Genomic DNA, 25118 nt, shown 5'->3' with positions numbered 1-25118 from the left:
TCGTCGGAAACGCCGTACAGCAGCCAGTGAAGCCGGAGTTTCACCTGCTGGTCCTGCGGGTCGACGATGACACATCGACGCCCTTTCACCTGAAGCTCTTTCAGGGCCAGCAGGCGTTTTGTTGCAGCTGCGTCACTGAGGGTCACGGCCCAGACGTGATTGACCTGGTAGGCCCCGAGGCACACAACTTCCGGCAGCAGGCTTGTGGGCGTAAGCGCATCCCGAAAATCCTCGACCTTGTACGGCCTCGCTCTTACATCACCGTGTAAAAAGACGGTGTTGAGAACAATTCGTCCTTTTGGCAGTTGGGGCAAAATAAACTGGTAGTCCCTTTCATCGTCGTTGCTGAACCTGTTTCCGCGGCCCAAAGTGACCGCTGTCGCCGCCCCGCTTGAGGCCATGATTCAACGATCCGATCAGCTCAGCTGCCGGAAGCAGAATCGCTCGGCCATCCTGACTGTTTTTTTTTTCTTCATTGCCTGTTTTCTTTTACAGGTTGTGGAAACAGACAAACATGAATGCTAAAAGGAAACATTTGGACCAAGTCTTGATCCGGTGTGTTCACATTAAAATTTCTTCAAGTTACACAATTTGTCGAAGAGAGGTAGCCAGTCAGGAGGCTCTGGTTGCGCTTTATACAGTTCGCGTATATAATCCATGTTTACATGAAATTTTCCCTGACAGGACGTGCGTGAAGGTCGGCATTGCGGACCACCATTCTAGTCTGCCAGATGCTGTGAAGTGCTATCAGCATGAACATGTCGTACGGGACGCCGTCTTCATTGTCCACACTCAGAAAACGAATGCCATAACTCGTGATGGGTAGGTCCTTTTTCAATGTGCGCTGCAGAATGTCCCAATGGAAAACGGCGTCCCAGCAGTAAAGAAAAACGTGTTCTACCGTTTCGGGCGTCTTACAAAGTAGGCAGTTTGTCGTCCATGGAACGTAGAGTCCCTTATCAGCTAACCATTGCTTTACTGGGAGCGTCCCAGAATGAAGTTTAAAGAAGAAAGTTTTTGTTCCCGGTTTTACGCTCATCTTTTTAACCCTTCTTAGCACGTCCTGTCCGGGTCCGACATTGAATAAAGTTCTGTACCGCGGTGTTGGCAACAAACAGTCGACAAGGTGTTTGTAAAGTGTTTTCCGTTTTACAGAGGACAAATACTCTAGCGAAAAGCGCACTTTCAGAAATTGAAAAGAATGCACTACTTCACGCAAGGATCCAGTCACATAATGGTACATATTGTCATTCGATGACACAACAAATTCTGGAACGTGTGAACACAGCCTTAATTTTATCACAGTTTGTAAAAAGCCATTTCTTTGGTCGCGGAGAAAAATAAAACGAGACACAACTTGCCTAATAAATAAATGACACAAACCCAATCCACCGTTTCGGACCGGTAAGAATAAATTTGAGCGACTTGTTCGTTCCCAGGTCGATCTCCACAGAAACACGGCGAAAATCCTGTGAAATTTCTGCACATTCACCCGCGACATACAAAGGACTTGGAACACATACCATATTTTGGCTATTAAAAACAGGTTGCATACATACGCCCGTGCAAAAATAGAGAGCTCCCGCCCACCCCAGGCGTTTGTTTTTTGCCTGATTGCTTCTGCTTCGACCTTCCAGTACTCGTTGTTGTCACGATAAACCTCGAGTGGCACCCCTAGGTACTTCAGTGGGCGGGTTTCGCATCTGACATTTACGTATACATCAGGCTTCATATCCCAATTACCATACTAAAACGCAGTTGTTTTATCCCAGTTAATCATGCTACCTGTCATGGAACAAAATTGTTTGGCTGTATGAACAACTTCACATATACTCTGCCTATCTTGACAGAGTACGGCCACATCGTCAGCATATGCAAGAATCTTTACTTCAGTACTCTGTAATCTAAATCCGTGCACGTTTGAATTTTGGATAATTGATAAGCAAAAGGGTTCTAGGTATATGGCAGAAAGTAAGGCTGAGGCCGGGCATCCTTGTCTGATGGAACTGAGTATGTCAATTTCTTCACTCAGCGTCCTATTAACTACCAGGCGTGTTACACACTGCGAGTACGCCATCTTTAATCCATCGATAAACACGGTTCCAACTTGCACATATTCTAACACGTTGAACAACACTTCATGGGAGACACGGTCAAAAGCTTTTTGTAAATCTAACTGCATCATTGCTATTCGGTCTCCAAAGTCATCGCAAATCTCTAAGACGCTTCTTACTACGTGTATATTTGTCGTAATGCTACGACCTCTTATGCCACATGTCTGGTGCGGTCCTACAATGTTTTGAATGACATTCTGCATTCTTTTGGCCAACACCTTCATGAAAATTTTGTAATCTGTATTCAAGAGGCTAATGGGGCGATATGACGTCACAGACTGAAGTTTGATGTCATCGTTCGATTTGGGGATTAAAATAGTGTGCGCTTCAGTGAAAGACCGTGGTAGCTTCTTCTTTTTATACCCCTATTCGATAACTTGGAACAGCGCGCTGGCAATCTCTTCTTTAAACATTTTATAGAATTCTGCTCCGATTCCATCTGGGCCAGGTGTCTTTCCAGTGCTTAAGTCATCTATAGCTTTTTTAATCTCCTGTATACTGATGGGGGCCTCCAAACTTTTTTTAGTTTCGTCGTCAAACTTGGGCACTAAAGAAAGAACATCTTCACTTAATCCATTCGCCATCGGAATACGTTTTCCAAGCAAATCGCGGTAGTGTTCAAGAAACGCGTTCATTATCTGACTTTTTTCTTTCGTCAGTCTGCCATTGTACATTATTTCCTTAACTTCCTTTCTTTGTGCATATTGCTTTTCATCCCTTAGTGCCCGCTTTGTCGGTGTTTCGCCCATCCAAAGCTTTTCTGTTCTTGACCTAATAATAGCACCTCTGTACTTTTCTTTATCTAAAAGTTCCACCTTGTTTTTGGTATTTTTGATTTCTTCAGTGAAAGAGCCCGGTTTCACACTCTCTTCCTTTAATAGTGCTTGCAGTTGCGACTGCAATTTCTTCTCGTCTTGTTTCTTCTCAAAATTAAGGATAGTCGTACGTTCTATAGCACTCAATTTAACATCTTGTTTAAAAACTTCCCACCTCGTTTCCCAGTCGTCTTTTCCAACTTCATAGAGCATCGTTAACGCTTCATTTATTTTTCTAGAAAAAATTTTATCTTTCATGATGCTATTATTTAATTTCCAGAGGTGCCAGTTGAACTTAGGCATTTTTTCCTTTGTCCCAAGCGTGAATTTTACCAAACAGTGGTCGCTAAAAGACACTGGTATAACAACGTATTCGTCACAACACATCACAAGGTCAAGTGGGATGTAGGCTCTATCCAAACGTGCGTGACTTTGGCCTTGAAAATGCGTGAACTCAACCCCGCCATTAGACATGCAGAGGGCCACATCTTCTAGTCCATTCTCTGCAATCAATTCCGTCAAAAACAGTGCGCTTTGATCGCGCAAATTTACACGTTTGGAGCGGTCCTCAATCGCGCACACACAGTTGAAGTCACCAATTAATATCACATATCTACTACAGTCAAGGAAACCACCAATCTCTTCAAAGAATGCTTTTCTTTCGTTGCCACGATTTGGGGCGTACAAGCAAATCACGCGCCATTCAAAATTCATTAACGAAAAATCACAAACCACGAAGCGTCCGCTCTCACTGTTTCTTATACTTGTCTCAACTGCGCCCATCGATCTTTTTATAAAAATTGCACACCCTCCCGATAAGCCATCGGCATGTGACACACAGACATTATACGTTGTGTTGAAAGGCGCAACCATTCGATCAGTTTCGTCCTCCCTGTGTACTTTTGTTTCTTGCACGGCGACCACGTCTAAATCATGTTCCGCAAATAGCCTGCTTAATTGGTATTGGCGCCTTCCAGTCGAAAGCCCGCGCACATTTAGAGTGGCGAAACGAACTGCTCTCTCAAGTCTAACAGCCATCTTTATCTTTAAAAAGGATGCGCTGTTACGACTTTGCACCGGTGCCACCACTATTGAGGCTTTGAGGTGGTCCCGTAGCGCTCGTCACCCGTTTCGTGACAGAGCGTTGGTAGCGAAGACTCCGAGTCAGGCGTCGGTGAGAATAACAAAAGGGACTTTATACACTATATACAGGTCATTATACAGGACATGAAGAGATCGGCACTGGGGCTGAGAGCTCACAGCAAACGCGACTGTTCCCGCACGGCGACGTCCGGCGAAAACGCGTGACACATCTCACTCCAGTCGAGAGCGGCACTCTGCTCCCGGTGGGTCGGCGGATCCGGTTTTCCAGGCGGCGCGCCGCGGCTTATAAGCCCCCAGAAACCATTGTCACTCAAACGGCCCAATACAAAGTGAGCACTCGACGGTCGTCCGAGAGGTCCAACCAGCGACCGCGCTGGTCACCCCGTTCAAAGTTGGCGGGCGCGGTGACCTCCAGGCAAGGGGAGGTACGGCGCCGGGCTGTCTGGCACTTGGCGACACGTTTGAACATGTTGCCCGCCGATGCTTCTCCGCAGGACACCACTGCCTGACAGCTCAGCATCTTGACTTGTCAAGGGAGAATTAGGGCGCTGTGCCTTTCGGCGCAGCCCCGGGTTTGTCCAAAGGGCGCTCGCAGGATAAATTCTGCATCTTGCAGATTCGGAATCCGGGCTTGTGGTAATAGCACAACAGCATCCCCGCCCTCAGATAAGGCGCCGGGAAGACGAGCTGCCTCCACGTGGCTCGGATGCCAGGCGCGCACGTTCGTCAGGCTCGTCCAAGTTCACGTCCATTGTCGGGACGCCAGGTAACTTCACGTGCCCAGGTTCAACTCGCCAGGACAGGAGCTCTGCTCACCGCGTTGTCGCCAAGGCACCTCGACCAGCTCCGCTCGGGTCGTTCCTAAGCCCTTGCTTCTCGCCACTGGTCCCGGTTGGTCGTTCTGCAGCTTGCAAAACCGACCGGCAAAAGGCAACACCCAACACGAACAAGTGCCCTCTGTCCCCCGTCAAGCACCAGACAAGGCCATAATCCAAATCAACCTAACTGAATTGCTATCCCCCTTTTTGCTCCCGCTGCAACAAGAGGCAGGTGTACGATCTAGTACACAAGGCTCAAACAACCATTTTTCAAATGAACAACACACCAAAATATCAGGAACAATTAATGATCAGCAGTAATAATGACAAATAGAATGGTCCCCTGGAAATCACTTGGACCGAAAACATACTACTGAGGAAGCAAGTGAGGTCATTCATTTTTCCCGGTGATATTTTCGCGGAATCAGAAGCTGCTTATATTTGCGACCCTGCTTATCCGCGTAGCGGCGGTACAATAAGCCAGATTCCTTGCAAAATGAAACCCTCTTTTTTTTCACTCCCCGTTTGACGCTCTTCCTCAGATCGGCTATTGAACAGTCTTCCTGTTGCTCGCGAATCCGAGTTTCTCTTTCAACTGCAGGTAGCTCCTGCCGGCTGGAGGAAACCGGAGCGAGTGTGGAGCCCGCGTCGCCTAACTGCGGCGTCGCGTCCATATCGCGGCTAGCACTGCACGTGTCACTCCCACTCACTTCCAGGACACGCTCGCTCAGGCCAGCCTCCGAGCTCTGCCTCTCCCGTGCCTGCTCGCCACTTAAGTTACCTTGATCGGTCCGTGAGCCGCACCGCTGTTCGCTCACCGACGCAAAGTCAAGTTCCCTCGACAGCGGGCGCGCTTTGGATCGCGTGAGGGCCATGTACGCCACGTCGGCAAAGAATGACTTGCCCTGATCCTTCAGCAGCTGCTCCGAGCTATTTGAGAAGAGGTAGGGAAAGTGCTCCGGGAGGGCGGCAGACACAGCGGCTTCTGTGTTAAGTTTCCCAAACTCTCCTTCAATGATAACCGTTGCGATCGGTAAACAGACACTCTCCTCCTCGGCCACATGCCGTATCCTAGCGCACTCTCCCGTAAAGTCACTCGAGGAGACGAAAGACGGGTGGACAACGTCCATAGTTGCTGCAGAGTCCCGAAGTGCTCGGCAATTCTTGCCGTTTACCTTAATTTCCTGCACATAGGGCTCCAATAGTCGTATGTTTTTGTGAGTTTCCTGTATTGCTGCAAAAGCAATTTTCTCCGGGCAGCTCGCAGCGATGTGCCCTTGCTTTTTGCAATTGTAGCAGGTTAACGGTTTCCGTTTTTCAAAAGAACGCGTCGTATCGTTTCGCTGTGTGGGACCATCGCTATCATTCTGAGATGCATTCTGTCCTTCCCTTACAGTTTCTTTGGTAAGGGACTCGTCTTCCCGAAACTCGCGACGCGTGATTTGCTTCCGTTCGTCGGGCTTCCCGGAAAACTCATCTCTCCTATCTGCTTTTTCTACGCGCACTGCCTTGCTGAGCAAGCTGCGGCGGGTGTAATACTCTTCCGCTAACTCTGCTGCCTTGTTTAGCTTAACCTCCTTTAGCCTATCTTGCAGCCAGAGCCTGATATCCTCATCAATGCAACGGTAGAACTGCTCCAACGCGATGCATTCGACGATTTTGTCGCGGTCGTCGTAAACCTCTTCGCCCTTCAGCCATTCCACAAGGTCTGCTTTTAGACGAAACGCGAAGTCAACATTCGACTCCTTGCCCTTTTTTGCATACCGGAACCTCTGCCGGAAAGCTTCGGGCGACAATTTGTACTTCCGCAGTAGCGCTTCCTTCACATCACTGTAGCTCTCAAACGCCTCTTTCGATAAGCAAGTTATTACGTCTGATGCCTCCCCAGGAAGCAAGGCTAACAGATTCTGTGCCCAGAGGGATCGCTCAATGCTATTCCGTTCGCACACGTGCTCAAATTTCACAAGGTATTTGGCCATATCCTCTCCGACCACAAAGGGTGGACGTTGATCGCGTATTCTTGGACCGTTAGAAGTGAGACTAGGCGCCGGCGAGCTATTTCGGATCTCCAACTCTTTCATTTTAAGCTCGTGCTCGCGACGTTCCCTCTCTCTCTTTTCCTCCTTTTCCTCCTGGCGACGTTCCTTTTCTGCCTGCCACTCCCGACGTTCCTTTTCTTTCCTTTCCTCCCTTTCCCGACGTTCATTGATATCCGCCCAGGCCTCTTCGGCTTCCTCAGCCGTTACGTCCCCAGTCCTCATGACCTCAAGGATCGCATTCTTTCTTTTGGTTGAGCCCAACTCAATGCCCAACTCCTCACAAATTTGGAGAAGTTCCTTGACCTTGTACTTCTCCATCGTTCACACTGTCCTCCTGCTGTTTACCCTTTTTGAATATACCTGCCGTACGCTACTATAATGCTACTAGTAAGACATCCGCAAGTATTTCACACACTGCCCTGTTTACCCCCTCAGCATCCCTTGGTTTTCAAAACACTCTCACTAGGCTTGAAACACACAAGGTTAACACAATGCAATACCAAATCCTTCCCTGATCTACTATAACCTGTGTCAGAGAAAGTCTGGTGTTTGAGGTAAACTTCAGGCACTCACCGCGCCGAGGTAGCCGATGCCGGTCAATCCCACCGCTGCCACCACTGTTACGACTTTGCACCGGTGCCACCACTATTACGACTTTGAGGTGGTCCCGTAGCGCTCGTCACCCGTTTCGTGACAGAGCGTTGGTAGCGAAGACTCCGAGTCAGGCGTCGGTGAGAATAACAAAAGGGACTTTATACACTATATACAGGTCATTATACAGGACATGAAGGGATCGGCACTGGGGCCGAGAGCTCACAGCAAACGCGACTGTTCCCGCACGGCGACGTCCGGCGAAAACGCGTGACACATCTCACTCCAGTCGAGAGCGGCACTCTGCTCCCGGTGGGTCGGCGGATCCGGTTTTCCAGGCGGCGCGCCGCGGCTTATAAGCCCCCAGAAACCATTGTCACTCAAACGTCCCAATACAAAGTGAGCACTCGACGGTCGTCCGAGAGGTCCAACCAGCGACCGCGCTGGCCACCCCGTTCAAAGTTGGCGGGCGCGGTGACCTCCAGGCAAGGGGAGGTACGGCGCCGGGCTGTCTGGCACTTGGCGACACGTTTGAACATGTTGCCCGTCGATGCTTCTCCGCAGGACACCACTGCCTGACGGCTCAGCATCTTGACTTGTCAAGGGAGAATTAGGGCGCTGTGCCTTTCGGCGCAGCCCCGGGTTTGTCCAAAGGGCGCTCGCAGGATAAATTCTGCATCTTGCAGATTCGGAATCCGGGCTTGTGGTAATGGCACAACAGCGCTCACCAAACAGTCTGTGCCCCGATATTGGGGTACACCCTCGGTGCGTTAGCCGTGTTGTCAAGTGGGCAGCTTAGCCGCCCTCTTCTCCCCCTCCGGAACGTTTGGCTTTGGGGTGGGCCGCAGCCGGCGACTGGTGAACGCTTTTGTCGGCGGTTCACTGCTGTTGGCGTCCTTTATCTCTGCACCGGCGTCGTCTCGTGGTCTCTTTCCCAGCGCACTGCTGTCTTCTGCTTCACGGCAATCCATGGCGTCCACTTCGGCACTCTTGTGGTGAACTCCCGCTGTCTCTTTATTTTCACTTGTGTTGTTGGCACCACCCTCGATGAATTCGGAGCCCTGTATTTTGGCTTTTGCGTCTGCTGCAATTTCTACCTGTACAGTGGCTGTAAAATTTTCCGCGGTAGTATTTTCCGATTGCTTACTTCCTTTGGTGCTGGTGCCTTGTACTCCTGATGTTGTTGCAGAAATCAGACATTCTTCTGCTTCCGCTTCGTCCATGGTGAGCTCGGATTTCTCCGTGCTCACCTGGGCCATGGCAGCTGCCGCATACGTCCTCGAGCAGTTTTCTACGGCGTGTCCAAAGCCTTTGCAGACGTTGCACCGCGGCACGCGGCTGTCCTTTCTTATGTGGCCAATCTGTTCGCAGCGCAAGCACCTTGGCGCTCTTCCGGGCGCTACGACAAGGGCTAGCTCACCTCCGACGCGCAGCTGATGTGGTATATCATCCAACGTAACGTCCGCCTTCAGGCGCACCACAACTGTGTGTGTCATGGTGTTCTGTTGGCTGTAGCCGTCAAGGCGCCATTTATCCAGTCCTATTTCCAAGACGGTTCCGTAGGGGTTCAGGGCGTTTCGCACGTCTTCTTCGCGTACATGGTAGAGCAGCCAGTGAAGCTTCAGACGGACGCCGCGGTGACTTGGATCAATTACGATACATCTCCGACCCTTCACCGTCAATTCCGGTTCGGCCAAAAACTTCTTTGCGCCTTCAGCAGTCTTGCAGGTAACCGCCCACACATGATTCATTTGATAGGCGCCGAGCGCAAGAACTTCGGTGGGCGGAACACGTTGAAACAGTGGCTCACGAAAATCTTCCGCGCGATATGGTCTACCTTTCATATCAGCATGTAGAAAAACGGTATTTTGAACAACGTACCCAGTTGGCAGTGGGGGCAAAATGATTGCATAATCCTGCGACATTTCATTCCTGGTACCGCGGCTATGGTGGGCCGCTACATCCGCTCCGACGGAGCTCATATCAGCCACGTCCGTACACTACGGTGGCCGGAAGTCAACTACTCCAGCCATCCTGACGGGACACGACGAAAGCGGAAGCGAGTCAACAGTACTTTAGCGCTGCGTATTCACATAGAGGAAAAGGAAAGAAACGAAGTGCTGTCTACTCTTTTCTTTTTACATCAGACGACAATGAAGAAAAAAAGAACCTGTGTCAGAAGTGGGATTCGAACCCACGCCCGGAAGACCGGACTGCGACCTGAACGCAGCGCCTTGGACCGCTCGGCCATCCTGACGGGACACGACAAAACGGAAAGCGGAAGCGAGCCAACCGTACTTTAGCGCTGCGTATTCACAAAAGAGAAAAAGGAAAGAAATGAAGTGCTGTCCACTCTTTTCTTTTTACATCAGACGACAAGGAAGAAAAAAAGAACCTCTGTCAGAACGCGGGATTCGAACCCACGCCCGGAAGACCGGACTGCGACCTGAACGCAGCGCCTTGGACCGCTCGGCCATCCTGACTTATTTTCCCCCTTTATTTCCGGATTTCGTCAATTATACGTCACACAAGAATTCGAAACTCTGAATTCAACATAACTGCACACACGTCGATACATACTAAAAACGGGACTTTCAGCTCGTCCCGTGTAGCTTGGTTAGTAAGGTTTAAGCTCCAATAACTTTTCGATTATGGGCAACCATTCAGGTGGCTCGTTAAGAGCCTTTAACACATCTCTAACATATGAAATATCTTCAGCGAAATATATCTTGGCTGGCTTGGGATCCACATGCTCGTGTCTGAAATCCATTCTTGTTTTCCAGACACTGTGCATTGTAACCAACATCATAATATCATATGGCACGTCCCCTGTTTGCGCAAATGGCAAGAACCGAATTCCGAATGGCGTTAGCGGAAAATCCTTGTTAAGCGTCCTCTGTAGGACGTCCCACAAGAAAATTGAATCAGAGCAATCTAAGAAAATATGTTCAGTTGTTTCTGGCTTGTTACATATAATATAATTTACACCCCAAGGCAGATAGATAACTTTTTCTTTTAACCATGGTTTAACAGGGAGCGAGCCACTGTGCAGTAAGAAGAAAAATGTCGTAGTTGATGCTCTAATAGGCACTTTTTTAACACGTTTCAGTACATCTCGTTCGGGTCCTAATGCATACTTTGCACGATATAAAGGTACAGGGCATAGCACATAAACTAAATCCTTATACAATTGTTTTTTGCCTACCGATGACAAATAATCCCTAGAAAAATGCACTTCAAGAAAACGAGCAGCATAAACAACTTCTTTCAAAAATCCTTTTGCCGCTACATGCGGTGCACAAAAAGAGGATACAATGTACTGTGGTAGTGCATCACGCAGGCGCACTTGCATGACCGTACGTAGAAAGCCATCACTTTGATCACGCAAGAAAAAATATCGCGAAACAAGTTGCTTAAGGAACAAGTGCGAAAGGCCAAACCCGCCTTTCTTGACAGAATGAAAGAGATTTATTCTGCCCGTCCTCTCCCAAGTCGATCTCCAGAGAAAGATAGCAAAAATTGTATGGATCTTTTGCACACACGTTCCCGACATGCATAGCACCTGTAGCATATTATAAATTTTCGTCACGAGAAACACATTGCAAACTATTGCGCGCGCAAATATCGACAGGTCGCATCCGTCCCAATTTGTTGTCTGTGTCCTAACGTGTTCCACTTGATCAGTCCACTGTTCGGTATTTTCCTGATAACATCCTAAAGGTACGCCAAGATACCTGGACGGAGAAGTGGTAAAGGTAATCCCCTCAAGCTGTTCTGGCCTAGAATCCCACTCCCCATGCCAAAACCCTAGACACTTTTTCCAACTAATGACACTTCCAGTGAGTCTACAGAAAGCTCTTGCGTCACTGACTGCCTCTTGCATGCTCTCTTTATTTTCACAAAAAATCGCGATGTCGTCTGCATAGGCCAAAACTTTTATTTCATGCGATAAAAACTGATAACCCGTTATTTTTTCATTGCTCAACACTCTTAAAAAAAGGGCTCTAAGTAAATAGCAAACAACAAGGCTGATGCGGGACATCCTTGACGGACACTAGAACGCACGGCTATATCTTCGCTGAGTTTCCTGTTAATTACTATTTTAGCCTGGCAATGATTGTATGCCATTTTCACACCATCTCTTATTACCGCTCTTACATTTACGTAATCCAGCAATGCAAAAAGTATGTTATGACACACCCTGTCAAATGCTTTTTCCAAATCTAACTGAATCATGGCTATACGGCCACATGACGCATCACAGCACTCTAAAATTGTTCTTGCCGTATGTATATTGCTAAAGATACTTCTTCCTCTTATCCCACATGTTTGGTGTGTACCAACAATATCGGTAATTGCCGTTTGAAGTCTTTTTGCAATAACCTTCATATACACTTTGTAATCAACATTTGTTAGACTTATTGGCCTATAATTTTCTACCGACTGCAATCTTTCAGGGTCTTCAGTTTTCGGTATAAGTATAATATGGCTTTTGCTAAAAGACATGGGCATTTGTTTGACGTCATATGCCTCCGTTATGGTACGGTGAAGCATTTCTGAAATTTCTGTTTTGAAAAACTTATAAAAGGCAGTCCCGATGCCATCTGGTCCAGGTGTCTTGCCGTTACTGAGGTCATCAATCGCTTTCTGAATTTCTTCTATTGCTATTGGCCTTTCAAGACCAATTTTAACGTCGTCATCCAATTTCGGCATAAGTGACAGAAAATCTTTACAAAAGGATCTTGCAATTCTGCTTCGCTGCCCAACAAGCTCCGATACCGTTCAAGGAAAGCCAGTTCGATAATCTTCTGGTCTGGCGAAACCGTGCCACAATAGCGTATTTCTTTTATCTCCTTTTTGGTAGCATACCTCTTTTCTTCAGCTAACGCGCGTTTGGTGGGTGTTTCTCCCACCAAAAACCGTTCCGCACGTGCCCTTACCACGGTGCCTTTATATCTTTCTTCAGCAATGGATTCCATCTGTCTTTTCACTTTGATTTTTTTTCTGAAAAATCCGGGCATCGTGCTATCGGCATTTAAAAGATAGTCCAGTGTGGCTTGTAGCTCGTTTTCTTTTTGTTTTTCTTTATATCGTAGGATGCTTGACCTCTCAATTGCGCACATTTTCAGTTCGGTTTTAAAATTCTCCAAAACCACGGTAAAGTTGTGGTATCATTAATGAGAGCTTCTTTGCACTTTTGGCTCACAAGTTTAACAAACGCTTCGTCTTTCAAAAGGTTTTCATTTAACTTCCAAAGGTCCCAATTAAACGCACTTGTTTTTCTTTTATTACCTACTTGGAACATTACAAGACTATGGTCACTAAACCTAACGTGTTTCACTATGTAGTTGCTACAAAAAGCCAAGATACTTTGCGAAATGTACACGTGATCTAACCTTGCGTGGCTTTGAAGCTGAAAGTGTGTGAACTGCGCATGATTTCCGCGTAGAACATCACCAACGTCCACAAGGTCACAGTCCTCTGTTAAAGCTCGAAGCTGTAGCGCACTTTTGTCACCAACTGGATTATTACTAACCGTGTCTTCAGGCATGCAAAAGCAACTGAAGTCACCAAGTAACGCGACAATTCTGTCACACTTTAAAAAATTAGCAACGTAATCAAAAAAACATTTTCCGTCAGAACATGTATTAGGTGCGTATTGTTGTAATCGCACCGCTGGCACGAGTTGTTGCAATCTCAGTGCTGACGCCCGATGTTGCAAATGGGTCGCAAGCCCCAAGGGTAGCGTTGGCCTGGCGGCCTGGGGCACAACTGGAAGCATCCGAAGGTCCCGGCAAAGCATGAGTAGACTGGTAACAGAACTTGTTTATTCTAGCATCGCAAAAGAGCGGCCGGTCAGGTCGACCGAAGTGGAGAGACGGGAGAGCACGTAACTCAGCAGAAGAAATCGGAGCCTCCCTCGGCGTCCGGGGGCAGCTGCTTTTATAGTCTCGGAGTCGAGGGCAAGAGGGAACGCCTCGATAGAGGCGCACGTGACTGGGCACGGACAGGCGGAGAGACATGTTGAGACGAGTGTAGTGACGCATCCGCCGAGGCGGCGCCTGTCAGACCTCCTCGCTTCACACTTGGGGAGCTCCTCTCCCCGGCTGCCGCGCTTTGACAAGCGTGGGCACGAACATGCACACACACACACACGCACACTTGAAGACACGTAGCACTGAAACATGCCTGGACGCGCTTGGTGGGGAGGCGTATCGGCGGCGCTGAACGGGCCAAAATGTCCGCCGCTTTGAACGAAGCCCCGGCGTCCGTTGCATCCGCGCCGGCTATACCGCGCGTCGTAGGCGAAACGTAACAGTATACACAAATAATTCGCCATTTTTTTTCATGAAAAAAAATCACAAAGTGCTAATCCGCCATCTTGAGAAGTTGTGACACTTTCTTCAATAATACCAATAGACCGTTTTAAAAAGATGACACATCCTCCCGACTTTCCAATGGCATGGCATACACAGACATTAAAATTTGCTTTATAATTATCAACCATGCGGTCAGCCTGCTCCTCGCACTCAATTTTTGATTCTTGTAACGCTAAGATGTCGATATCATTTTCAATTAACAGACGCTTTAACTGTACTTGTCGCTTTCTTGCCGTTAACCCTCTTACATTCAGAGTACCTATCCGAAGCGCTGAGGGTAATTTAAAAGACATTGAATGTGAGGGGTCAAGCCGACTGCAGTGCGATAGATTCATGATTCTGGGACTCAGACTCAGTCTCACGCCGCTCTGTAAGAAGTGGCCTCGCTGTGTGAAACGAGGCCGAAGCGTGTTCCTTGGCGGCACACATTGCCGACACACAGCGCTGCTCGTCCAACCCAGTTCAACCGTCAAGTGCTATTCCGGTCAGCAACCCCGCTAACGCGGGGTCACTGTCGGTGTGGTCCCTTTGTCTGGCGGCACGTTGGGTTTTACTTTAAGCGAACTTCTTCTGGTGACTGGTGTCTTCAAGAGTGGCTCACCAGTGCAGTCTTCGCCTCGCTCGCCGACGTCTTCATTCCGTTGACGTGGCCTCTTTCAGACAGCTGAAGTGCCACTTTTGCCTCCGTCTTTGTCGGCGTCTTCCTTGTTAAGTTCGAACTCATGGGTTTCCATGACGGTCGCAGGAACGCTTGTGTTGTCCGAGACTTTATCATCTTCTGCTGTTTCTTGTAGCTCGTTGGCTTTGCTGTCCTGGCTGTCGTCCTTTCCTTCAGCGTTTTCAAAGGAGGGTTGCGTTAATGGCTTGCCGCCAGAGCTTGATGCAACCCCACTTCCGCTGGTTTTTTCCTCCGCATCGACCTGGTCCATGAGGTGTTCGTTCACGGTGTCATTTCTACCGGACCCTGTTACGTTTGCGTAGCTACGCACAAACTGGGTATCGTCGTGGCCATAGCGACGGCAGAGCCCGCAGCGTGGAACTCGGCACTCGCGCCGTATGTGACCCATGCCGTGGCACCGGAGACAGAGCGGCGGTCTCCCTGGTACATGCACTAGTGCATGGTCTTCGCCGACGCGGAGCTGGTGTGGCAGGTCTTCCACAGTGTAGCCAGCCTTCAGGCGCAGGGACACTAGATGCGTGTGGAAACCCTTGTCATTACAGCCTGCCACACGCCACTTCTCCCTCGATATATCGCTAATAGTGCCGTAAGGCGCCAGGGAAGTTCTCACGTCTTCGTCCGGTGTGGTGTGCAGAAGCCAATACAGCTTCATCCTGATGTCTTGGTTGCAGGGGTCTATGACAACACACCGCTGCTCCTTAACACTGAAGGCTGGGGCTGTCAAAATCTTCTGCTTGGCTTTTCCTTCTTTGAATGTTATCGCCCAGACGTGATTCATTTGATACGCCCCTAGGGCCACAACTTCCGGCATGAGCTGCAGACGGTCTAAAGCATCTCGGAAATGTTCGACACGGCATGGCCTTGTCTTTACATCAGCGTGCAAAAAAACAGTAGTCGTAACGGTCGTACCTGAAGGCAACTGCGGTAAAATGATCTGGTATTCCTGCGATGTCGTATCGTTCAACCTGATGTCGCGACCCAGCTGGGCCGCTGAAACCGCCCCTGAGGAGCAAGACATTCTGCGTCCGCACCGTACGGTAGCCGGAAGTAGAATCCTCGGCCATCCTGACGAGTCACGGCGACAGTGAAAAGCGGAAGCGAGTCAACCGTACTTTAGCGTTGCGTATTCCCAAAAGAAGAACAGGAAAGAGATGAAGCGCTACCTACTCTTTTCTTTTTACATCAGACGACAATGAAGAAAAAAGGAAGCTTTGTCAGAAGTGGTATTCGAACCCACGCTCGGAAGACCAGACTGCGACCTTTCCTTTTTATTGCCTGTTTAGTACTTCTATATAAAACAAATGATGTTTGAGACAACAAGATAAATTCGCAAGTTTCCAGCACCAAGTGTAAGCCTTACAGGCAGTGGCGTAGCTAGGTCGTCTGACACCCGGGGCCCTTAGGTCTTCTGCCACCCCCCCCCCCCCGGGTGTAGCCGGCGGAGAGAGGGGTGTCTTCAGACGTATATGACACCCCCCCCCCCCCCGCTGGCCCCTTGCACCCGGGGCCCACGGCCCCCCGGCCCCCCCTGTTGCTACGCCACTGCTTACAGGGCTGACTAGTTTAGAACTCTTTGAGCGCGGTCAAGGGTTCCATCCTTGACAGACACGCAGGTACACAATCTCGTATTTTCTGAGTTTCCACAAATCTCGACATGCATTCTCGGAAAAGCATCCGTGCAGGCCAAGAATCCAGATCACAGTGATACCCCGCCATACGGGCGCGCCATGGACAGTGAAGGCTAACTAGCCTAATAAGGTCAAACGGCAACTAGTCCATCATCGTTTTCTATAGATAAATATCTAATACCCTGTGGATCTAAAGGAAAGTCTTTTTTGATAGTCCTCTGAAGTTCATCCCAAAAGAAGACACCCGCCCAACAACCTAGAAATACATTATCTATAGTTTCTGGTTTCTTACAGATCAAGCAATGCGAGCCCCATGGTAAGAAAAAACCACGATCTTTTAAAAGCTTTTGACACTCAACGTACCCGTGTGAAAGTTAAAAAAGAGAGACTTGGTCCCTGGCGTTACTTGCATTCTTTTCACCCGCTTAAGCACGTCTTGCCCCTGGCCTCCACTGTATATAGCCCTGTACATTGGCACAGGGATAACTACATCGCATACATCTTTGTACAAAGTTTTACGTTTCACTGAAAAAAGCTACTCATTTGAAAATCTAACGGACAAGAACCGTACACGTAAAATAACTTCTTTAAGAAATCCACAAACAGGACCACTCATATTCTTTGTACAGACTACATAGCCAGGTAACGCGCTCCTTAGCCTCACTTGGCACACCGTGCGCAAGAAAGGATCGCTTAAGTCGCGGAAAACTAAAAACCGCTTTACGACCTGTCGTATAAAAAGGTGTGTCATTCCCAAACCTCCATCTTTAACTCACCTGAACAAATTCGGTTGACTGGATCGTTCCAAATTCGAAGCCCAGACAATTTCTGCGAAGGTTCGGTGCAACTTCTGTATATTTACCCTTGAACAATGCAATACGTGCATCACATACCAGATTTTTGCGACAAGAAATAGATTCCAAACATTGACTGATGTACACCTTTCCACTTGTTCGCTTTTATCTGTGTTACTCTTGTTTGATCTTGCCAATACTCATCGTTATTGAACGCAGCGCCTTGGACTGCTCGGCCATCCTTACGGGACACGACGCTAGCGGAAAGCAGAACAGAGTCAACCGTGCTTTAGCGTTGCGTTTTCACAAAAGAGATGAATCGCTACCTACTTTTTTCCTTTAAAAAAAATTTAATTTGGGGTTTTACGTGCCAAAACCACTTTCTGATTATGAGGCACGCCGTAGTGGAGGGCTCCGGAAATTTCGACTACCTGGGGTTCTTTAACGTGCACCTATTTTAAATATGAGGACAATGAAGAAAATAACCTTCGTCAGAAGTGGGATTCGAACCCACGCCCGTAAGCCCGAACTGAACGCAGCACGTTCGACCGTTCGGCCACCTTTACAGCACACGGCGAGAGCGGAAAGCGGAGCAGAGTCAACCGTACTTTAGCGCTGCGCATTCACAAATAAGGAAAAGTGATGAAGCATTCCTACTCGTTTCTTTTATTGCTGTAGCAATTATATGGACACTCCAGGCGCATTTCTGCCGTCGACGTCGGCGTTGGCGTTGGCGTTGGCGTTGGCGTGAGGTTCCGTATGAGTGTAAGCTTGTGAGGGGTGAGCCGGCGAACGCGGTTCGATCTCGCGTGCGCGAACGAGGAACGCAGCCCGGATGCATGCCATCTCCTGTGGCGCGAGAGGCAAGGGGTGGTCAAGCGAGGAAGCAGGGGCGTTCTTTCTCCGGCGGCTGCCAGGTTGTCTCAATGTCTTCCTCGGTTGCCGTTCTCCACAGAGTGGAGATAACCGCGACGTCTCCCTACGGCGTTGGCCACGCGCATTGCGGGCGTCGTAGCAGACGCCTTTAGACTGTTTCACATGGCGCAATTTTCAGTCAGCGAAACAGCGAATTCCGTCGCTCAGCGACCGCCGGGCCGTCGTGGGCGCTCCGCGACTAGATTCCAACAAGTTGGTCGCGTCGTCGCTGAGTCGCAGCGATCGGCGCGATGGGGGAGGGGCAATGTGTGACGAAGCACAGCGCCGTGAAAATAGGCGCTTTCCTGTTTTACCACGCGTTGGTAGCTCTGTGGAGCAATGTCGCGCGCCAGTTTTAGTTATGTTTTAATAGGGCGTACCCGCGTGAGCCTCATTTTCAAAGCGATGTGCGATGATTGCAGAGTGGGCGTAGTGCCGGTAGCTTCGTATGCGCTGTGCTTTTGACGTTTCGTTCGCGTTGAAGCGACAGATGCACGGAGGTCATTTGGCTCGCACCTGCTGCCGCGATTTCTAACTCCGGCGTTTCCACAGACAGTTTCCACTGTCGTTGAGCAAGATGTGTTCGTGTTTACCTGTGCGCGTGTGACACCGTGCTGGTTAATTTAGTTAAAACACGTTGACGGGCTAGTTGGTTTGAATCCATGATAGAATGGGTAAGCCCGACTGAACAAGGACGTAGAAAGAAGCAGACACGCAAAGACAGCGCTGTTCTCTCTGCGTTTGTTTCTTTCTGCGTCCTTGTTGAGTCACGCTTACATACTCTATCATTGTTAATTTTGTTATTAAGCGCACGTTTACAAGTTTATAAGGCCGATAAACTACTATCTTTACTTTGTACAGCTATATTCTAATTTACTATCGCAATCGGTGCTTCGCCTTTCGGGCGGAACTACGAATTCTTTTTTTTTAAAACGGTAGGCTCCTTTTGTCACTTAACGTATATCGCAGTCACCGACAGCCTGTTCAGTCGATCTCTGTGGCCATAGCAGATTTTGCTAATTCGTTCAACTTACATTAGAGGTCACTAAAAGGGCGGGCCTTAGGCGGCAGTCACGTGGTGGTTTTTAAAATTAAAGAAAGGCCAGAAAGCACTTTAAAGAAAGGCTAGAAAAAAAAATTAAGCAGCCCAGTTAGCATAGATGAAATAATTCGATGTTTCTGAACAAGCGCTACGACTTCTGCATTCAAGATTTTTCGCCAGAGTTAACATTTAAGAACTTAATTAAGCAATCTTTGTTAATTACCCAGCATGGCGGACTGAACAAAATATATATGTCGTTCTCCATATGCCCCAGAACAATACTGCACCAATTCGACACGCGTAACGCGCGTGTTTGATTTCTTTTCTTACTTGTACCTATTTAGCTGAATCACCTTGTGTAAACCACATAATTACCAAGCTTGAAATAATAAGAATCATCATCATCATCATCATCATCAACAACAACAACACCAACAACAACAACAACTATTATTATTATTATTATTATTATTATTATTATTATTATTATTATTATTATTATTATTATTATTATTATTATTATTATTATACCTCTAGTTTTTTAATACAGCACGTTAAATATAGCATCCCGAAGCGTGGAATACTCAATCTTAAAGCGAATCGTTCTTAGCTGCTGGTGCTTAGCGGAGAGAGCAGTGCGGCTTTTCCTACCGTTCTGCACGAATGCGGCGAGCGTCCAGGTGACGCCCGCGATGAAGAGGCCGACCGCCGAGGTGCGCTGGCGCCCGTAGCGTTCCATGAGGACGTAGCTTGTCACCACGGAAACCATGCGCATGGTGGCCAGATGCTTGGCCCTGAACATTCCGTGTGTGGCGCGCTGCCAGAAGTGCGTGACCACGCTCAGGTACACCAGGGTGCTCGAGAACCTGCGACGGGGGGCAACCAGCGCAATCAGGACCCGCCACGGTGAGCAAACGTGCATGCCGTTTTAAAGTGGGGGAGAAGAATGCTGCGCTGGGGAACCTCGCTGTAGCGAAATCGTCGGGGACCGGAAACAATAATTGTCTTCACTATATCGGTACCTCCGCTATAGCGGTAGTTCACCGTTTTGCCTTTCTGCAAGCTACGATCAAATATTTTTCTTGGCACCACTTGCTTGACTCACTGAACGGAGCGCGAACTTGACGTCCTTGCTTTTCGTGTCGTCTGAGCCTCGACTCTTCGAAAAGCAGCTTCGCAAAGGGAACCCCAGGGGTTCGAATTTTTCTTGGCTTCAACCAAACGAAGGCAACCGATAATGAAGCCAATGAAATTATATCGAAAATCCACTTATTGTTAATTCAAACGCGGAAATAGTAAGCAAATGAAAGTGGATTCAAGGATAACTCGCCGAAGGCTGGAGCCGAGCGCCCATCTCGGACATTATACGTGCTATGCGATTGACTGGAAAAAGACGTACGTAGGTCCACAGCGCTTTGGCTCATTCGCGATATCTGAATGCACCGCTTCTTACCAAACGGGGTGAAAGGGGGCGTGCGAATAAGCGCGCTTGTAGGTTTTGCGTGATCGTATATTGGTGATTTATAATATTACCGATACACCCGCATAAGTAAATATGTTCCGGTCCGCGTGAAGTAATGCTGCACGACAAATCAATATAGAACGGAGCTTTTAGGTGAATCAGGGGGTGGAATCTATAGCGTAGTGCTTAACACGTATAAAGATCTCGCAACTGTCATCGCCATGTAAACAACACGGGACCATAAGCACATGTCGCAGAAATGATTTCTCCTTTCACGAGCACCGAGAACTACAAAATTTGCTGAAATAATGTGGACCAAGTACCTTGTCGTGCTAAGAAAATCAGGCTATATAATACTGGGCAACAATACCGAAATTATATAGACAAGTTAACGGTCGAGTGACAATTAATTGTAGGCAATTCATATTTGAAACAAGAAAACCTATGTGAAAAAAAAATTGAGAAACATTCAAATCAGAATACTGCCAAATAAAGTAACGATTCTGTTTGAGAAAATTTTAGCGTACTAATGCAGCGGATGTTCATTTATTTTAAATTTTACAATGTATTAATTTAGGCACAAAGCTGGGCTAGCTGGTGGTTATTCGTATAAGGGTACACTGCACTAGCGTGCAGAAAAGGGGACAGACGGGGACGTGAAAAAAGACACGCCGAATGCTAGTGGAAAAAATACGCGTGCTACATGATCAACATCTTCGGTGTGCGTTCGGTGTGTCTTCTTTCATGTTCCTGTCCGTGTCTTTTTCTACGCGCTAGTGCAATGTCCCCTAATACGGACAACGTATTCGTCAATTTTAGTGACCTCTACCGGCCAGCGCTTCTGGCACGAGCCGGCCTGTGCAAGCCCCAGTACTGCTATGTGATGTCGTGCGGAGTGGCGTTGCTCTCTTGAGCGCTGTAGTTCGGTACGTTTTTTTTTTCTTTTCTTAAGCGAAAGATTTACTCCATGGCCGCGAACTTGCGATTTCGCCATGGTTGTGCTCCGAGGAGGCACGTGACGTCACAACGCGCGCCTCGCCGCAGATATTTCTCCCTCTCTCGCTCCCTAGTCACTACTGCGCGTGCCCCACTAGTAGCACCGAGGCACAGGTGTTCCGCCGCTGCGCAGCGCAGCGCCTTTCCGCGGCCGCCGTTTGGTATGACGTCACACGGCGTTCCTCGTCGTTGCGCTCGCCTCCGCTCGCTTCGCCAGCTGCGTCGCATGCCTGATAACATGTCGGGGGATTGAAAAGGAGAGCTCGCGTGCGCCGCAACCATAGTTGAGGAGGCAGTATGGACGGCGACAATTCTGATAAGCAGGTGGGAGGTCTGGAATCGACATCGGAACGAGATGAAGAGGAAACAAATCGCCCAGGAAACAGGCGAACAGCGCGCCGAACGAATGGCTAAACGCCGCAACGTAGCTAGACAACCAGACTGACCTGGACTTGCAATCAAGATTAACCAAGGCTAACCATGCTATGCCTTAGCTTTCACTACGTATATCTTGGCACAGCCGAGCTAAGCCACTGCCAATTTTTTAAAATGTATTCGCGCGTTTGTTCAAGACGTGGCTTGCGCTTCACTTCAAGTTTCGCCTGAGATAGCGCACGGCGTTTATTGGAAAAATAATAATAATTATAATAAAAGGTGCCAGTGTAGACTGTTCGCTATCATGCATGTTCACGCTGCTGCGTCCAACGCGCTATGCCACGCCGTGACGATAAATGTGTGGCGCTACGCGAATAAAAGCCACGATATGCTCGTTCACTCGCTGTAACACAGGTGCACTATATACGTGCAGCAAAATAAGCGTGTTTGAATGTTTTTTAAGGGATTAATTTGGGTCAACGCAATCTTGTCTGATAGCTGTTGGATACGACTGTATGGTGTCGCACGGAACTGCGAGTGGTTCACGGATTCTGTGAGAAGGTTTCGCATGTATTGCTGTATTGTGAGTGCGCGTTGGCCGCACCATTTGTCGGCCATCAAAACATATTTTTTGTTGTTCATGTATACCCTACTGGGTGCATAATTCCATGCGAATGAAAGTGAAGTAGCGTCTCAAAACTTTCTGGCAATGTCATTCATTCCCATCCTATTCCCCGACGTTCTTAAGGAACGTGCAGAAGCGATTGCCGTCATTAAGATCTTAATTGTGTTTAACTATAGGCCACTCGCATAGTTTATTGACACGCTGGCGAGTCAGCTAAGGAGAGTTTCAAGCTCAAGAAAGAAGGAAAGAAAGTGCTCGCATACAGGTCGAAATGCCGGACGATAAAAAAATGCCAACATTCGCTCCAAGCACCATAAGATCTCGACATCACCTCCGGATGAGACGTCATACTTCTAAAATGTTTTTTTTTTATTGACGGGATTTGTCCCCATGGGGGGGGGGAACAGAGATGGCGACGGTTGCAACACACCACCACTCTATATAAAGACACTTGGGGTTCTATGGAAGCTTCGCTACCAATTTACATTTACCTGTATTCAAAGAATCTAACCTCCGTGTTATACAGCTCTATTGACGTATCACTAGTGCCCTCTAACTTTTTTATATAATATGCTTCCATTATTTGGTTTGATTAAATTATTTAAAAAAATTATGGGGCTTTACGTGTCAAAACCACTTCCTGATTATGAGGCACGCCGTAGTGGAGGACTCCGGGAATTTTGACCACCTGGGGTTCTTTAACGTGCACCCAAATCTAAGTACACGGGTGTTTTCGCATTTCGCCCCCATCGAAATGCGGCCGCTGTGGCCGGGTTTCGATCCCGCGACCTCGTGCTCAGCAGCCCAACACCATAGCCACTCAGCAACCCCGGTGGGTGATTAAATTATTTCAATCAAGGAACCACTTGTTTGGTTCATTCAGGCAGCAGCCCGTATGCCTAACGTATACGACTTGCCGCACGCAGGGGGTTCTCATACCCAACTAGCGTATCATATTTGGCATATGTCTTGGCGTGCTTTCGCCCACAGCCCTGCCGACTTGTTCCGTCATCAGATGCACAAGGGCAAAGCTGAGCCAGCTCAACAGGGGCTCAAAAAGCGAGTTGTACGCCATACCTGCCTGCCACCTTCTTCAGGTCATTAGTCACTCTGTCAATATATGGAACCACTGCAAGTCTTACAGTCCTTGCATATGGTCTCATACTCACCCCTACAGGGTCCTCGTATTTCCTTATCCTCGTCGTGGTGATTGAGTTTTTTTTCGGGTTTGTGGTACGCGTGCGTTATTTTAGTGGCAATTACTCCTCACAGTTATTAAGTACTTTTTTTTTGTTGTTGCTTGACTGCCGAGTCACTCACACAAGCCGTAAAGGATATGCGGGCTGGATACGTAAAATTTATATATATGGCTTTTTTTTTCTGGGAATGAAGCTGTTCCTATGTCACGCATCATTATTTTATGTGGCGTTATGTCCCCGTAGCATAACTGAGCGGAATAGCTTGTCCGAGGCCATATTTCCTGCTTGTGACAATGCACGCCTTCAGCGCAAACAGTTTACAGTGCGCACGCGAGGTTTGGCAGTAAGCGGCCTTTTCCACACAGCAAACTTGCCCTAACCAATATGGCCGCGTTACCGCTAGTAGCACTGTCATAGCTGAGACACGCGTTTTCAAAGCCCGGACGGTGCAGAGAACGGAGGGCGGCAGGAATGACGTCACCGGCTCGCACGTTTACACTTTAATCACTATTCCTGCCAAAGGCCCGCCATGCTGGTTAAGTCAAACGGGGCGTTTCGAAAAGCGCGATTGCACGTTTTGCACGATCGTCTATTGAGTTTGATATTACCATTAACGATATTCCCATAAGCAAATCATTTTACTTAGCGTTTCTGATTTACAACCCGTCGCGGACTTTCTATTCAGCCGCAGTGACGCTTGCAAAAGGGAAGACACAAAGCGGAATCGCATAGCATTTTTTCGAATAACGTTATTTTTCTGCGTCCCTCGATTCCCGCGAAGATCGCTCCACTCACTACCTTAAGACGGGGAACAGAAAGTTGGGTGAGTTCACATAGCATGCATCTTGTGCTCACAGTGCGACGCGAAATAAAGAACAGAGTTGGTGTTGTGCGTTGCCGTCCTTCGTGTTGTGTCGTGATTCCTCACAAGTTGGGGCCCATAGTCGACCGCATGGACGCGACATCCAGGTCCCCCGACTGGCCGACTCTGTAACGCTGTCGCGTCGCGGTGAGGCTACCACATGTACGCGACATTGTGAAAAGGAGTAGCTATAGCGACGAACTTCTATTGTAGACCGATAAACGCAATCGTACGCAGATAAAAACGGTAAAGTTCAAACAAAAAAATTGGAGCATGCGTAAGCTTTGCCTTTAAGAGTGGAACACAATAGCATTAAAAGATCCCCGACTGCTTCTCACAGTTCCCGGGAACTGCAGCGTATGTAACCGTGATGTTTACCGGGAAACGCTCGCGGCGAACACTATACACGAAGGCAGGCTGTCTGGTTGAAACGCGGCCTCTTGCGGGGTCCGCGATGCGGCGGAGGCAAACGCAATATGGAAGTGTTTAAAGGAAACGGGCGCGCCGCTCTGTGGACTCCGAGATATTCGCGCACCGGCGCGCGCAAATGGCGGACGCCGTGGCTGGTCTATGTATGGTAGAAACGCTGTAGAATGGATTTGAGTTTTCGCGTAACAGAATTATGTTTTCTCGTATATTCAAATTACAATCCGACGCTATCATGTCTGTAGGTTGTGTTT

The 25118-nt window shown here is 48.3% G+C and overlaps 1 protein-coding gene and 2 non-coding genes across 3 annotated transcripts in view; all 3 read right to left on the bottom strand.

Moving 5' to 3' along the window:
* LOC129382524 (solute carrier family 22 member 2-like) overlaps window positions 1-19841 on the bottom strand; it is a 43038-nt gene extending 23197 nt beyond the window's left edge. Inside the window, exon 1 of the mRNA XM_055066642.1 lies at window positions 19571-19841. Coding sequence (XP_054922617.1) covers window positions 19571-19841 — 271 coding nt within the window. The remainder of the gene's footprint in view (window positions 1-19570) is intronic.
* Window positions 9655-9738, bottom strand: TRNAL-CAG (transfer RNA leucine (anticodon CAG)). Its single transcript has one exon. It is a non-coding gene; the product is annotated as a tRNA-Leu (tRNA).
* On the bottom strand, window positions 9880-9964 carry TRNAL-CAG (transfer RNA leucine (anticodon CAG)). Its single transcript has one exon. It is a non-coding gene; the product is annotated as a tRNA-Leu (tRNA).
* Window positions 19842-25118: the final 5277 nt, after the last annotated feature.

This window comes from Dermacentor andersoni, chromosome 6 (genome assembly GCF_023375885.2).
Source record: "Dermacentor andersoni chromosome 6, qqDerAnde1_hic_scaffold, whole genome shotgun sequence".
NCBI classification, from domain to species: domain Eukaryota; kingdom Metazoa; phylum Arthropoda; class Arachnida; order Ixodida; family Ixodidae; genus Dermacentor; species Dermacentor andersoni.
This window is presented reverse-complemented; position numbering and strand designations above follow the sequence as displayed.